The following is a 16,270-nucleotide window of genomic DNA, read 5'->3' as shown; positions in this document are numbered from 1 at the left end:
CCCAATCACAAGCTGTTTATCGTTGTCTCTGATTGGGGATCATATTTAGGTAGCCATTTTCCCATTGTGCTTTGTGGGATCTTGTCTAGGTATAGTTGCCTGTGAGCACTACTCTGAGCTTCACGTTTCGTTTGTTCTCGTTATTGTTTTTGTTATTTGAGTTTTCTCTTCCTAATAAAAAGGATGGAAACATACCACGCTGCATTTTGGTCCACTCCTTATGACGATCGTGACACATCAGCTGATGTCACAAAGTGCTGTACAGATACCAACCTAAAACCCCAAACAGCAAGCAATGCAGGTGTTGAAGCACGGTGGCTAGGAAAAACTCCCTAGAAAGGCCAGAACCTAGGAAGAAACCTAGAGAGGAACCAGGCTATGAGGGGTGGCCAGTCCTCTTCTGGCTGTGCTGGGTGGAGATTATAACAGAAAATGACCAGCAGCGTCAAACAATAATAATCACAGTGGTTGTCGAGGGTGCAACAGGTCAGCACCTCAGGAGTAAATGTCAGTTAGCTTTTCATAGCCAATTCAGAGTATCTCTACCTCTCCTGCTGTCTCTAGAGAGTTGAAAACATCAGGTCTGGGACAGGTAGCACATCTGGAGAACAGGTCAGTAAGGATGTGCATGTCGCTGGGCTTAGGATCGGGTCGAGACCTGCAACACGTCCGGTCATTAGTGGATAACTGCCTTGCATGCCTTCTCAGAGAGCAGAGTAGGTGGTTTCTGAGGTGAGATGGCTGAGACTAGGGCAAGGCAGCCAGGTGGTCTCTCTCTCTGGTGAGGCCTGATTGACAGACTGAGGCTTGTTTGGAAGTTAGCCCTAGAAGGGTAGGTGGAGTCTTAAAAGGACAAAGGCTCAGAGGGCTGCCTTTATGACCTCACCATCTACTCACTCTCACCCCAAAACTCTCTGGGCTGCTTATGTTGCCAGCTTTAGTCATTTTTACTGATTCAGTTGTCTATAATAGGGCTTGGGGTCAATTCAATCTCAACTCAATAGATTTCAGATATTGAAATGAATCACTGTTTTTGAATTGACTTAGCTTTCTCCAAGTACCTTTATACAGTTGAGATCTCTCTGTGTCAAATGGCTAACTTTGTTGTTTTCACATTATAGTCAGGCGACATATTATCAACAGATCCGGGAATAGGAAATACAATTAAAAACAGAGGTAGGTAGGTAGCCAACAAACTAATTATACTTGAACAGTATACACAGAATATATGCTATAATTAAATAATCTGTTGCTTTTCGTTGTCTTGCCATTAGTCTCTTGCCAGACTAGTTGGACACTCACTCAGCTGATGACGGTGACGTTACGGCAACGGTGAATCAACAATGGTAACATGGTTTATTGGATAATGTGATCAGCAGATGGGCCAGTGTCTTCGTTAGGTCTGGGCTCCTGTCCAGGTATCAAGATGATACCACTGTCCTGCAAGGCAAAGAAAAACAACACCCTCTGATTAGACCTGTAATACTAACCTCACAATGAGATATTCACACCGGTCAATGAGTTAATGGAAACCAATAAGGACATGTAAGGACAGAGTCAAACATAAACATACAGGATTACAACACACCATGGCACATATTATTGGAGTGCTGATCTAGGATCAGTTTTGCCTTGTAGATTATAATGAATGGACAGGGTGGACCTAATCATAAAGTCTATCACCATGTGAATAATGTATTACCAGCAGCCTTTGACAAATACTGTAACGTAGCCTGGGGAATGATAAAGTTGCCTAAGGTCTACAAGTCTGGACCCCTGCAGAAATGCTGGGATTGGAAGCTGGTTTTCTATGAAGAGACTACAGAAGAACAGGAGGGGCAGGGGGGCTCTAGAGAGACATCGTGTCCAAAGAACTAGCTAAATCTGTCTAATCCAGCAGTCCGGCTCAGATTAGCTGTCCTGTGGCCCCTAGTGGTGCACAGTTACCTCATCATGGCCTAGCCTACTGTCTACAAGACAGAGTACGCATCCCAAATGGCACCCTATTCCAAATATAGTGCTCTGGTCAAAAGTAGTGTAGTATATAGGGAATAGGGTGCCATTTGGAATGCAAACAGACAGACAAGGCCAAGCCCAGAGAACTGGACTACTACACGTCAACAGTTATTAACGGAAATACGCCCAATCCTACCTGTGGCTTTTGGCCCCAGACCCAACCTTCATTTCATTCAGTCTGTAACTATGGTGACCCACAGTAAGCAAGGACACAGTTGAGAGTGTGAGGCATGCTCATCATAACAATGCTGTCATTAATACTAAATAACAGCAGCTCAAGTCAAATGAATACTTATCAAACAAATCAACATCATTGATGCAGACAAGGCGCCACAAGTCATTTGAAAATTAAACAGTTAAATTGTGCTACTATTCTTTTAAACATAGGCTACAATTTACTGTACAAAATCCTCTTAATGAACACTTCCTTTCAGCAAGCGACCCCCACTGACGCACCATCTAATGAAATGAGTAGCATTCTTATACAGGCAATGACCTGTAATCCTGCTTGGCCCCAGCAGGGACCCTGCTAATTACCTGGGGATGAACCTCTCCCTCAGCCAACAGATTTCAGCAGACGCCCTCCAGGTGTGTATTCTAAATGGCACCCTATTCCCTTGATAGTGCACTACTTTTGACCAGGGCACATAGGGCTCTGGTCAATAGTGCACTGTATAGGGAATAGGGTGCCATTTAGGACGCATCCCAAATTAATGAAGGCCAGAGCCAACAGCAGAGCTCCTCAGTCCCCAAATCCTCTTGCCATCAGAGGTCCCATATGCTCGGTGTTTCCCGTCTTTGTTGACATGGTTGGTAGGTTCCCGGCTGTACGTCCCACATGGTTGCACCCCCTGACGTCCTGACCTCGGTGAAAATAACAGCAGCAGATGACTAACCCCCTTTCAGAGATATCTGGGGTTAAACGTCTTCTACAGTAACCTAATAACCTTTCACCTTGGCCATCTGCTGAGGTGGCCAAGATGAAAAGATCCAGCAGGTACAGTGGGGCAAAAAAGTATTTAGTCAGCCACCAATTATGCAAGTCCTCCCACTTAAAAAGATGAGAGAGGCTTGTAATTTTCATCATAGGTACACTTCAACTATGACAGACAAAATTAGAAGAAAGAAAAACAGAAAATCACATTGTGGGATTTTTTATGAATTTATTTGCAAATTATGGTGGAAAATAAGTATTTGGTCACCTACAAACAAGCAAGATTTCTGGCTCTCACAGACCTGTAACTTCTTTAAGAGGCTCCTCTGTCCTCCACTCATTACCTGTATTAATGGCACCTGTTTGAACTTGTTATCAGTATAAAAGACACCTGTCCACAACCTCAAACAGTCGCACTCCAAACTCCACTATGGCCAAGACCAAAGAGCTGTCAAAGGACACCAGAAACAAAATTGTAGACCTGCACCAGGCTGGGAAGACAATCTGCAATAGGTAAGCAGCTTGGTTTGAAGAAATCAACTGTGGGAGCAATTATTAGGAAATGGAAGACAAACAAGACCACTGATAATCTCCCTCGATCTGGGGCTCCACGCAAGATCTCAACCCGTGGGGTCAAAATGATCACAAGAACGGTGAGCAAAAATCCCAGAACCACACGGGGGGACCTAGTGAATGACCTGCAGAGAGCTGGGACCAAAGTAACAAAGCCTACCATCAGTAACACACTACGCCGCCAGGGACTCAAATCCTGCAGTGCCAGACATGTCCCCCTGCTTAAGCCAGTACATGTCCAGGCCCATCTGAAGTTTGCTAGAGAGCATTTGGATGATCCAGAAGAAGACTGGGAGAATGTCATATGGTCAGATTAAACCAAAATAGAACTTTTTGGTAAAAACTCAACTCGTCGTGTTTGGAGGACAAAGAATGCTGAGTTGCATCCAACGAACACCATACCTACTGTGAAGCATGGGGGTGGAAACATCATGCTTTGGGGCTGTTTTTCTGCAAAGGGACCAGGACGACTGATCCATGTAAAGGAAAGAATGAATGGGGCCATGTATCGTGAGATTTTTAGTGAAAACCTCCTTCCATCAGCAAGGGCATTGAAGATGAAACGTGGCTGGGTCTTTCAGCATGACAATGATCCCAAACACACCGCCCGGGCAATGAAGGATTGGCTTCGTAAGAAGCATTTCAAGGTCCTGGAGTGGCCTAGCCAGTCTCCAAATCTCAACCCCATAGAAAATCTTTGGAGGGAGTTGAAAGTCCGTGTTGCCCAGCAACAGCCCCAAAACATCACTGCTCTAGAGGAGATCTGCATGGAGGAATGGGCCAAAATACCAGAAACAGTGTGTGAAAACCTTGTGAAGACTTACAGAAAATGTTTGACCTCTGTCATTGCCAACAAAGGGTATATAACAAAGTATTGAGATAAACTTTTGTTATTGACCAAATACTTATTTTCCACCATAATTTGCAAATAAATTCATTAAATATCCTACAATGTGATTTTCTGGATTTTTTTCCCTCATTTTGTCGGTCATAGTTGAAGTGTACCTATGATGAAAATTACAGGCCTATCTCATCTTTTTAAGTGGGAGAACTTGCACAATTGGTAGCTGACTAAATACTTTTTTCCCCCACTGTATATCTCTCTGGTCACCCCCAAAACCAAATCTTCCTTTGGCCGCCTCTCCTTCCAGTTCTCTGCTGCCAATGACTGAGCGAACTACAAAAATCTCTGAAACTGGAAACTTATCTCCCTCACTAGCTTTAAGCACCAGCTGTCAGAGCAGCTCACAGATTACTGCACCTGTACATAGCCCATCTATAATTTAGCCCAAACAACTACCTCTTCCCTATTTATTTATTTGTTTTGCTCCTTTGCACCCCATTATTTCTATTTCTACTGCACATTCTTCCACTGCAAATCAACCATTCCAGTGTTTTACTTGCTATATTGTATTTACTTCGCCACCATGTCATTTTTTTTTGCCTTTACCTCCCTTATCTCACCTCACTTGCTCACATTGTATATAGACTTTTTTTCTACTGTATTATTGACTGTATGTTTGTTTTACTCCATGTGGAACTCTGTGTTGTTGTATATGTCGAACTGCTTTGCTTTATCTTGGCCAGGTCGCAATTGTAAATGAGAACTTGTTCTCAACTTGCCGACCTGGTTAAATAAAGGTGAAATAAATAAATAAACATGGTTCTTTTGTCCAACACGTCATTGTGTTTTCATCTAAACATGGCAGTAAACAATTATCGCTCACAATGAAGACTTTCACTCAGTCACTTGATGGAGTTTCTTTATTGTCAGTAGATTTGATGTTAGCCCATTTAAAGTTAAACTATCTGTAAATTAAAACTTCAAACTGCTTTAACATGGTTCTCTATAAAACACGTCTCCAGACTACCTGTTGACTATCTGGACCGGTCTATTGGAAGGACATTGATCTCAGTCCTGATCTCCAGACTACCTGTTGACTATCTGGACCGGTCTATTGGAAGGACATTGATCTCAGTCCTGATCTCCAGACTACCTGTTGACTATCTGGACCGGTCTATTGGAAGGACATTGATCTCAGTCCTGATCTCCAGACTACCTGTTGACTATCTGGACCGGTCTATTGGAAGGACCTTGATCTCAGTCCTGATCTCCAGACTACCTGTTGACTATCTGGACCGGTCTATTGGAAGGACATTGATCTTAGTCCTGATCTCCAGACTACCTGTTGACTATCTGGACCGGTCTATTGGAAGGACATTGATCTCAGTCCTGATCTCCAGACTACCTGTTGACTATCTGGACCGGTCTATTGGAAGGACATTGATCTCAGTCCTGATCTCCAGACTACCTGTTGACTATCTGGACCGGTCTATTGGAAGGACATTGATCTCAGTCCTGATCTCCAGACTACCTGTTGACTATCTGGACCGGTCTATTGGAAGGACATTGATCTCAGTCCTGATCTCCAGACTACCTGTTGACTATCTGGACCGGTCTATTGGAAGGACATTGATCTCAGTCCTGATCTCCAGACTACCTGTTGACTATCTGGACCGGTCTATTGGAAGGACCTTGATCTCAGTCCTGATCTCCAGACTACCTGTTGACTATCTGGACCGGTCTATTGGAAGGACATTGATCTCAGTCCTGATCTCCAGACTACCTGTTGACTATCTGGACCGGTCTATTGGAAGGACATTGATCTCAGTCCTGATCTCCAGACTACCTATTGACTATCTGGACCGGTCTATTGGAAGGACATTGATCTCAGTCCTGATCTCCAGACTACCTGTTGACTATCTGGACCGGTCTATTGGAAGGACATTGATCTCAGTCCTGATCTCCAGACTACCTGTTGACTATCTGGACCGGTCTATTGGAAGGACATTGATCTCAGTCCTGATCTCCAGACTACCTGTTGACTATCTGGACCGGTCTATTGGAAGGACATTGATCTCAGTCCTGATCTCCAGACCCTAAACCAATGCATTAGTAGTTGTAGGCTGGAAGGTGTAAGACAAGTTAAGCAGTATGAATGTCCTTGGTTAATTCTATGGAACCCTTGAACCCCGTAAAGCCCATCCATAGTGAACCAGTCGACCTATGGCCTTACCTTAACAGCACAACTTAGACCTTCAAACCGGCTACTGCATTTGACTATACGGCTTTAACTGAACTATAAGACAGAATTAAAGCCAACCTAATTATATTGTATTAGAATAACAACGTGGAAGAATTGATAAACACTAGTTTTTATACTGTAGTAGTGGGGCCATTTTCTGACAGTGGCTAAATCAATGGGGTAGAGATTTGGACGGGGCGAATAGGAAAAGGGTAGCCCAACTCATTTGGGAGGTGTGGGGGGGGTGACCGTTACCCTTCCAACAGCAGTAGGGGTGGAGGAGGGCTCTGTCCTATCTAAGAGGGCTCTGTCTGGGGCCCACATGCTGTGAGAGGCTGCACCAAAGACTCCAATTATCCAAAAACTACCAACTTAACCCAATTAAGTACATATGGTTAAGCACATATCCTATCAGACTTAGTGTTAACGACCCAAACTGAAAAACCTATCAACTGTACCCGTGTGAAAAACACACAATAACTTAAAAGGTCATATCTGGGATTCTTGCTCTACAATATTGTGATGGTGACAGAAGAGAGTTCTGTCCAGCCGTTGCTAGGTAGACTTTGGGGGCATCTTTAATCCAGGAATATACCACATTATAAATACATCATTGTAAATACATCATTATAAACATGCCATTAACAAATCAATGTTTACACCGTGACAACAGAAACTCAAATGGAAACCCTTACTGTGTGGGGAGAATGTTATTTCTGTTTCTTATGACAGAGTGAGTCAGGTCCCTAGACTTTCATACAGCACAAACACAAAGGGGAATTGAGTTCTGCCTGTAAACAGAACAGGGGAGGGGTGCTGTTCTAATCATCATATTACAAGTGGTCATTGTGTAAGCTTACTTGGTGTTCCTCACTGGAACATTGGGTTTTCCTTACAAACTAAGCAGCTACAACATGAGGAGCCAAAACTAAAACACTGCCAACGTGTTGACTTGTCTGTAGTGATAACACTATTGTTTAGCAGCTGCAAACAATCATGTGCATATTGACTCCTTTATGACTGATGGTCAGAAACAGCAGCCTGACACACTGAACTGGAATAACTGAGTAATATTGACTTTAATATTTATAGTGGTTTTATGTGTGAGTCATAAGGACATTTGAAAAAGAAACCTGTTCTGGGTACATGAGTTACACTTTTGCCCAGCAAACTAGATTTGAGCACTCACTCATATCCTTGTGTAATAATGTCCATTCCAAATGCTCTCTTCTATAGCATAACATAAAAACTAAACATTGCATGAACAATTTTATTCCATTTTACAATCCTATTATTTTGTACATGCACATTACATACAAGTGAGAAACAAACATCCTGTGACATTTTATTTAAAAAATAGTAATACAAAAATAGTATAAATATTACATGTATTGTACATTTAAAAAGTAAAAGTCCTTCAGTTTAGGGGTATTGTAGTAGTAGTGCATTGCTGATCAGGTATCTTGGCTACCTGCGGCTGCTCCCGCCGTTGCCCCGGCAACCGTGCAGCTCCATCACCAGGCTCCGGATCTCCTCCCTCTTCCTCCACACCTGTTGCCGTGGAAACCAGCGCTCCAATCGCAGGGGGAGGTCAAAGTGCACCACTGGGTTCTGGAGAAAGTCAGTGAGCCAACCAGAGGTTTGGAATAAGGTGTGATGTCATGCATTGAACGGGCAGTTATCATTTCAGATCAAGTGTTTTAGACAGTGTAGTGGAGACAGAAAAGTGCCCATGAAATGGATGGTTGATGTCAGCTTGTTGTTAAGCGTGGGAGGTTACAGGGGGAGGGCCGTACCTGCAGAAAGCTCTCCACGTACTGCAGGAGGTAGAGGCCACAGTCGCTGCTGTTGTTCTGTAGAGGGACTGTACAATGGGAAGCCTTCATACTGTCTACAGTGAAGTCTCTGCGTGTTCCTCTACGCACCTCCCACTCTACATGTAGGTAACTGGAGAGGACAGACGGGAGAGATTGAAACTAGTGTACACACACATACAGTGCCTTGCGAAAGTATTCGGCCCCCTTGAACTTTGCGACCTTTTGCCACATTTCAGTCTTCAAACATAAAGATATAAAACTGTATTTTTTTGTGAAGAATCAACAACAAGTGGGACACAATCATGAAGTGGAACGACATTTATTGGATATTTCAAACTTTTTTAACAAATCAAAAACTGAAAAATTGGGAGTGCAAAATTATTCAGCCCCTTTACTTTCAGTGCAGCAAACTCTCTCCAGAAGTTCAGTGAGGATCTCTGAATGATCCAATGTTGACCTAAATGACTAATGATGATAAATACAATCCACCTGTGTGTAATCAAGTCTCCGTATAAATGCACCTGCACTGTGATAGTCTCAGAGGTCCGTTAAAAGCGCAGAGAGCATCATGAAGAACAAGGAACACACCAGGCAGGTCCGAGATACTGTTGTGAAGAAGTTTAAAGCCGGATTTGGATACAAAAAGATTTCCCAAGCTTTAAACATCCCAAGGAGCACTGTGCAAGCGATAATATTGAAATGGAAGGAGTATCAGACCACTACAAATCTACCAAGACCTGGCCGTCCTTCTAAACTTTCAGCTCATACAAGGAGAAGACTGATCAGAGATGCAGCCATGATCACTCTGGATGAACTGCAGAGATCTACAGCTGAGGTGGGAGACTCTGTCCATCGGACAACAATCAGTCGTATATTGCACAAATCTGGCCTTTATGGAAGAGTGGCAAGAGGAAAGCCATTTCTTAAAGATATCCATAAAAAGTGTCTTTTAAAGTTTGCCACAAGCCACCTGGGAGACACACCAAACATGTGGAAGAAGGTGCTCTGGTCAGATGACACCAAAATTGAACTTTTTGGCAACAATGCAAAACGTTATGTTTGGCGTAAAAGCAACACAGCTCATCACCCTGAACACACCATCCCCACTGTCAAACATGGTGGTGGCAGCATCATGGTTTGGGCCTGCTTTTCTTCAGCAGGGACAGGGAAGATGGTTAAAATTGATGGGAAGATGGATGGAGCCAAATACAGGACCATTCTGGAAGAAAACCTGATGGAGTCTGCAAAAGACCTGAGACTGGGACGGAGATTTGTCTTCCAACAAGACAATGATCCAAAACATAAAGCAAAATCTACAATGGAATGGTTCAAAAATAAACATATCCAGGTGTTAGAATGGCCAAATCAAAGTCCAGACCTGAATCCAATCGAGAATCTGTGGAAAGAACTGAAAACTGCTGTTCACAAATGCTCTCCATCCAACCTCACTGAGCTCGAGCTGTTTTGCAAGGAGGAATGGGAAAAAATTTCAGTCTCTCGATGTGCAAAACTGATAGAGACATACCCCAAGCGACTTACAGCTGTAATCGCAGCAAAAGGTGGCGCTACAAAGTATTAACTTAAGAGGGCTGAATAATTTTGCACGCCCAATTTTTCAGTTTTTGATTTGTTAAAAAAGTTTGAAATATCCAATAAATGTCGTTCCACTTCATGATTGTGTCCCACTTGTTGTTGATTCTTCACAAAAAAATACAGTTTTATATCTTTATGTTTGAAGCCAAAAAAATGTGGCAAAAGGTCGCAAAGTTCAAGGGTGCCGAATACTTTCGCAAGGCACTGTATATGAATCACACACACACACAAAACAATGCAAGCGCGACAGACACACACACAGAGAGTACTCACTCCCGCAAGAGCTTATAGATGCTCTCATGGTAAGAGATCTTCAGGGAGTCCATGATGAGAATGCAGGGTCTACAGAGAGAAGACAACCCCGTGATACTACACACACTGTTATAGATGGAGGAAGTACAGCCAATTCATTCACAGTTAATGCACTCACTTCTTAATGATGGTCTCCCTCTGACAACCATCTTGGGTACACGCCTTCAAAATTCGGATAATGTAATTTAGAATGTTGCACACATGCTCAAAACATTTGATATTTTTTGTAATTTTTTATTGATTTACAAAAGAGGGTGATATTTACTGGTGGGTTGTGGGGCTTCAATGTAGGTTTCCCACTGGCTCCCCCTGAAGTACGTACACACACACACACACACACCATTTTTAAATCAGCAGCAAATGTTTAGTTCCTTTGATTTTGTTCTGTGGTGTTATGGCCAAATGTGCATGCTCTGTTTCTCAGTGTTTCTTGGCTGGGTATGGAGGACACGCTAGACCTGAACTACAGCCACCAGGCCAACCAAATAATTCCATCTGCAGTTGGGATTCAATTACACACATGCATGAACATGCACACATAACACACATCACATCCAGGTATGGCTAGAACACCCACTAACCGTCAGTTTCTTTTAGAGACCTCATTTTCAGAGGTCTTCAGTTGTTTTCAACATAAGCCCTAACATAGGGTTTTAAAGGGTAGTTAGGGACTGACATCGCAGCCTAAAAAGCCCACTAGCTGCCTTCCAACAATATTAAGGAAAAATAAAAACGATCTAACCCAACGTTAATTTGATCATTAAAGTTAAACAAAGCGTGTGAACACAACCTGGGTTGATTAGAAACACGATTACAGGGTCCTGGTGAGAGAAGTGAGATTCTGCCAAGGTAAATATCACAAACACACAATGCATCGGCGCTGTCCAACGCACCTGCTCCGTTCTGCAGTTTGGGGTTGCTGGCTTCTGGAGAAGGCCCAGTTGAAGCCTGGGACTGGCATTTCCTCTTCCCTCCGTTGGCCTCCACTCCAGCTAGGCCAGACCACTCCTCATGCTGGGCCTGCTCCAGGCCAGGGAAACAGATCACCACAAGGTACCAGTGGGCTCTGGGGAATCAGACACAAGGGAATCAGACACAAGGGAATGTGCAATGTATAATGTATGTGGCTATATGAGAAGTGTTCAATGTGTATGATAAGGGTAATGTATACATTATGTACAGTGTGTAATGTACAGTGTCTATTTTGTATACAGCAGTAGTGTGTGTCTAAGACAATCTGGGACATTACAGTTCATCGTATCCTATCCTATGTGAGAAAGCGTAATGGACTGGGGATACAGAGATCTGTGTTACCACATCTACATTCTCATCTACACATATAGATGGATTTGATCATGGAAATACAGAGCAACATGTGTTGTTTCAATGTGTAAAGAGAGAAACCAGCCAGTCTAGTGGAGTAAATGGCATTCACAAGACACTATAGGGAACTGCTGTGTCCCCTGTCCTAGCCTGGCTGTGTCCCCTGTCCTAGCCTGGCTGTGTTTCCTGTCCTAGCCTGGCTGTGTCCCCTGTCCTAGCCTGGCTGTGGCCCCTGTCCTAGCCTGGCTGTGGCCCCTGTCCTAGCCTGGCTGTGGCCCCTGTCCTAGCCTGGCTGTGGCCCCTGTCCTAGCCTGGCTGTGGCCCCTGTCCTAGCCCGATTCTCTTGTATAGGAACATACTGGAACATACCGTGTCAGAATATAAATCTGTATCTGTATCGTAGCCCATTTTCCAGCTACACGTCAGGGGACACAATACTCTTAACAAGAGTAAAATGCTCCTTATTGTCACTGATGCTTTTTTATAGAAAACCCATTAAGATATGTAAAATAGCTCTGCAGTTGTTGTATAATAATATATGCCATTTAGCAGACACTGATATCCAAAGTGACAGTGTCATGCCTGCAGACATTTTCCCTATGGGAGGAATTGAACCTACAGCACTTGGCATTGCAAGAGCCACGCTCCACGGACTGAGCCAGGGTTCTAAATCATTGTGCCGGGAACAGAAGACCGTGTTGACAAAGGTACAGTATGTAGACTAAAACCCTTCTACTGTGGTCCTAAAGTGAAGTGGGGAGTCGAGGGAACAGGGAACGCTGTATAGCACTCCATCCAGACCGTCATCATTCCACAGCCATATGAATGAAGGTACGCACATCCGGCCCCGTCTCTGTCAGGCGTGACAGAGGCTGTTTCAACACCAGCGCAGCCTTGAGACTAGTACACACACCCACAGACAGACAGAGACTACAGCTCAGGCCACATCCATTCATCTCCACTATGCTGGAGCCCTGCCCTGCCTGGACACTGCCTCCGCTCCAGTTTAATGTCCCTGTTTTCATGTCTCCTTGTCAGAGCCATGATAGCTAGAGGGAAGGAATAAGAAAAGAGCACTGTCTTCCCCAATCAATGGAGTGTGGTGTCATGTCGTGACATGTAGTGTACAGCAGAGTAGTGTAGTGTAGTATAGAGTAGTGTACAGTAGAGCAGTGTAGAGTAGTGTAGAGTAATGTAGTGTACAGCATAGTGTTGAGTAGTGTAAAGTAGCATAGTATAGGGCAGTGTAGTATAGTGTAGGGTAAAGCAGTGTAGGGCAGTGCAGTGTAGGGCAGGGTAAGGCAGTGTAGTGCAGGGTAAGGCAGTGTAGTATAGTGTAGGGTAGAGTATTCTGTTTCTGCGAGGTCGACAGAAATGGTGTCGTTCTTAGTCCAAGTCTTGGCTCTACCCTCTCTGTGTGTGTGTGTGTGTGTGTGTGTGTGTGTGAGAGAGAGAGAGTGTGTGTGAGTGCATGCGTGTCTATGATTCTCACTCACTTGTGATTGACCGGCACAAACAGGTAGTCCTTGTTGAAGATGTCAACATGGCGGGTCCACGTCCTCACCCTCTGGTGTCTCCTGTCCCTGGCCCTGAGAGGAAGGAGAGGGGACACACTTCACAGCAACGCATACTACTCCTTCCATCACAATCCAGGAAGAATATCTCTTAACAATACTCTTAACAAGAGGAAAATGCTCCTTAACTTCTGTCAATACCATCATTAACATCGTTAGCATGTGACTAAGCCACCAGCCTACGTAGAGCACGCCGCCAGGAGCCTAAAGCCAAACATGAGCCCCCCGCAGGACGCCATGTGACGCGCGGCCGATAAAAGACGCTGAGTGCTGATCTCCTTACGGGATGGCAGCCTCCTCCTCCAGGGACGTGTCCCGGCGGGTCAGCTGCTTGTGGAAGAAGCTGCTGAAGACATGACATCTCTCTGCCAGGGGCCCCGGGGCCCGCTCCAGGAGAAGATACCTGAGGGGACAGGAAGATACAGAGGTTTTGCTGGACTGTCACATGCTGTGTGGCTGAGCTAAACTAAGGGGACATGGCTGATTTCCATATATGTTAAATTAAGCTAATGTTAGGGTTTGGTTATGATAATGGTCAGTTTTAGGTTTTGGCTGGTCAGCCTGTCAAAGGGCTGCTGGTCAGAAAAGTCCCCTTAGTCCTGCTTCATTGTACTTAGTTGTGGTTTGAACCAATCAGCATTCAGGATTAGATCCACCCGTTGTATAATCACAGGTTACACGTCTGCCAGGTGGCTAAGATGTTCACATGACAGGAGAAAAACATTGGTCCACAGGCAGATCACTAGAACTCACTTAAGGTAGAAGTCGATGATGACATCATTGAGGAACTGGCCGCTGTCCAGACAGTCTAGGTCCTCTGTTGTCACGGTGATTCCTCCTTTGGAAGGGAGTGGTGGGTACTGGATCAGCCTGATGATGAAGAGATCCAATAGTTAATGTGTAAACAACAACAACTAATACTAACAGGTAGTATATTCTACATTGAAAATCATCAATAACAATAAACTGGTGAGCAGCAAGATATACTGCCCTCATCTGGTGAGCAGCAAGATATACTGCCCTCACCTGGTGGGCAGCAAGATATACTGCCCTCACCTGGTGGGCAGCAAGATATACTGCCCTCACCTGGTGGGCAGCAAGATATACTGCCCTCACCTGGTGGGCAGCAAGATATACTGCCCTCACCTGGTGGGCAGCAAGATATACTGCCCTCACCTGGTGGGCAGCAAGATATACTGCCCTCACCTGGTGGGCAGCAGGCCCTTGAGTCTGGAGTAAGGCTCTCTGCTTCTGTGGTTCCCTCTGGTCCGACTGGGGCTCCCCTGATCGGAACAAGAACAGAACAGAAAAACATTACAGAATCACCCGCCAGAAGTCATCACCCCAGTCAAACACCTCAGACTCTACAGATTCATCTGACTGCATGGGGGATTGTCCTCCAATGTATTTTGGACAAGGGGAACAGGTGACCAAATTCAACGTTTTGGTGAGTGATGAGAATGCGGGGGATCGAGATGATAAAGTCAAGGTCTGCTCTGATGATGAACAGCAGAGAGGAAGAGGATGACGCCACTCACTGTGTGTGTGTTGGCCAGACATGCTGCAGACTTGCCAACCCTGTCCAACTTGTTAGAGTACCAGATGCGCACGGCAAATTGGAGATTCAACTTGCAGAATTTGGGTTTTCTTTCACCCCCATACGCGATCGCAATTATAGAATTGTACCAAATCAAGTGTATAAAAAGGTTGGAATACTTTCTTTCTTCTCAGCATTTCATTTACACATATGGTAAAAGTCACTAACAAGATCTAATTAGAAAGAACACACAAAGGGCCTTTATTCTTGGAGTGTTTTAATTTTATTAAACAAGTAATAACAAGTTATTTGTTTAGGTACAAAATGTACAAATGTCCTATCAACGATAAAACATTTGTATCTATAACGTTTTTCTTAGCACATGCGCCCAAGTTTAGTCGCTATAGTATAGGAACGCTTGTCACCTCTCAAACTGGGCCAATCACTTGGGCCAGCTCACAAGTAGTGGCTTTCTAGACACGGTTCCTAATCAACACTAAAAGCAAAATCATTTTGAAAACATAAAAACAAAAACAAATGATGGCATCGACACAGACCGCAAACGGGCTACACAAAGCTTAAGTAGGCTACCGTCAAGAGAATCTGAACGCGGTTCTCTAGTCCGCTTGCCTATTGTATTTATTTGCAGCGCATACATCATTTCAGATTTTCGAAATGTATAACATCTCAAATCTAGTGCAAAGGCATTTTAGAAGCATTGCCTCTATAGCTAATACCCGACACTCATTCATTCTTTATCGCGCAGTCTTCTAAACTCCCGACTCCATTTAATGCCAAGACGTTAATATTGATTTTTTATTATACTTTTGTAATGCTTTTTGTGACGTGGATCATAATTACATTTACATTCTATCAGGTTGCGTGATCCTCGCAATGTTACGTGGAAAATACAACTAATGGGACGCAGAATTAAATGTATATCACAATCGCACAAATGCGACCAGTTATTTTTCGTATTTGCATTTAATTTATTTCACTAGCAAATGTGAGTGAACTGCTGGCACTTTAGAGTCCACTGAATGTCCATCTTATGTTCGCTAACGTTAGCTTGAAACAATTTGTGTTTACCTTTCCACGACACACGGAGTTGAAAAGGGATTTGTCCAAGTGTTTACCTACAGCTGACAGTCGGCAAACTCAGCATCACAACAAATAGGAGGGGCAGACACGGGGTAGCTGCGTCGAATAATCTCCATGTTCGTTGACACAAACTCCGTACATGTCTGTGTGTTGCAGTTCGAGAATCGGGATGTCAGATTTAGTCATTGGACTTATTTTTATAAAAATGTTTTTTTTTATTTTTTTTTAAAATCAGGCCCTATTCATTTATTCGTACTTTTAACTCAGATCTTGTACCTGCATACACGGACAGATAATTGATAGTTGGTGGCAAAATGCGTGCATGTTGCTGCTTCCACAGATGAGTTCAAGGGAACCAGCTCATAAAGACCCCAAAGAGGTGGCCTACTTTGGTCTATGCCAGC

The 16,270-nt window shown here is 44.0% G+C and overlaps 1 protein-coding gene across 2 annotated transcripts in view; it reads right to left on the bottom strand.

The window, feature by feature from the left end:
• Nucleotides 1-7,161: 7,161 nt before the first annotated feature.
• The window catches only part of LOC110527198 (sentrin-specific protease 7), a 29,565-nt gene continuing 20,456 nt past the window's right edge, over nucleotides 7,162-16,270 (bottom strand). For both annotated transcript variants that reach the window (XM_036982498.1, XM_036982497.1), the window contains exons 13-22: nucleotides 14,435-14,511; nucleotides 13,982-14,098; nucleotides 13,512-13,631; nucleotides 13,151-13,243; nucleotides 11,225-11,397; nucleotides 10,597-10,640; nucleotides 10,450-10,493; nucleotides 10,293-10,361; nucleotides 8,406-8,556; nucleotides 7,162-8,220 (exon numbers count right to left, since the gene is read on the bottom strand). In XM_036982498.1, coding sequence (XP_036838393.1) covers nucleotides 8,077-8,220; nucleotides 8,406-8,556; nucleotides 10,293-10,361; nucleotides 10,450-10,493; nucleotides 10,597-10,640; nucleotides 11,225-11,397; nucleotides 13,151-13,243; nucleotides 13,512-13,631; nucleotides 13,982-14,098; nucleotides 14,435-14,511 — 1,032 coding nt within the window. In that variant the 3' untranslated portion in view covers nucleotides 7,162-8,076. The remainder of the gene's footprint in view (nucleotides 8,221-8,405; nucleotides 8,557-10,292; nucleotides 10,362-10,449; nucleotides 10,494-10,596; nucleotides 10,641-11,224; nucleotides 11,398-13,150; nucleotides 13,244-13,511; nucleotides 13,632-13,981; nucleotides 14,099-14,434; nucleotides 14,512-16,270) is intronic.

Source organism: Oncorhynchus mykiss, chromosome 7, assembly GCF_013265735.2.
Source record: "Oncorhynchus mykiss isolate Arlee chromosome 7, USDA_OmykA_1.1, whole genome shotgun sequence".
Taxonomy (NCBI): domain Eukaryota; kingdom Metazoa; phylum Chordata; class Actinopteri; order Salmoniformes; family Salmonidae; genus Oncorhynchus; species Oncorhynchus mykiss.
Note: the sequence above shows the minus strand (reverse complement) of the source record. Positions and strands in the feature narration are given on the sequence as shown.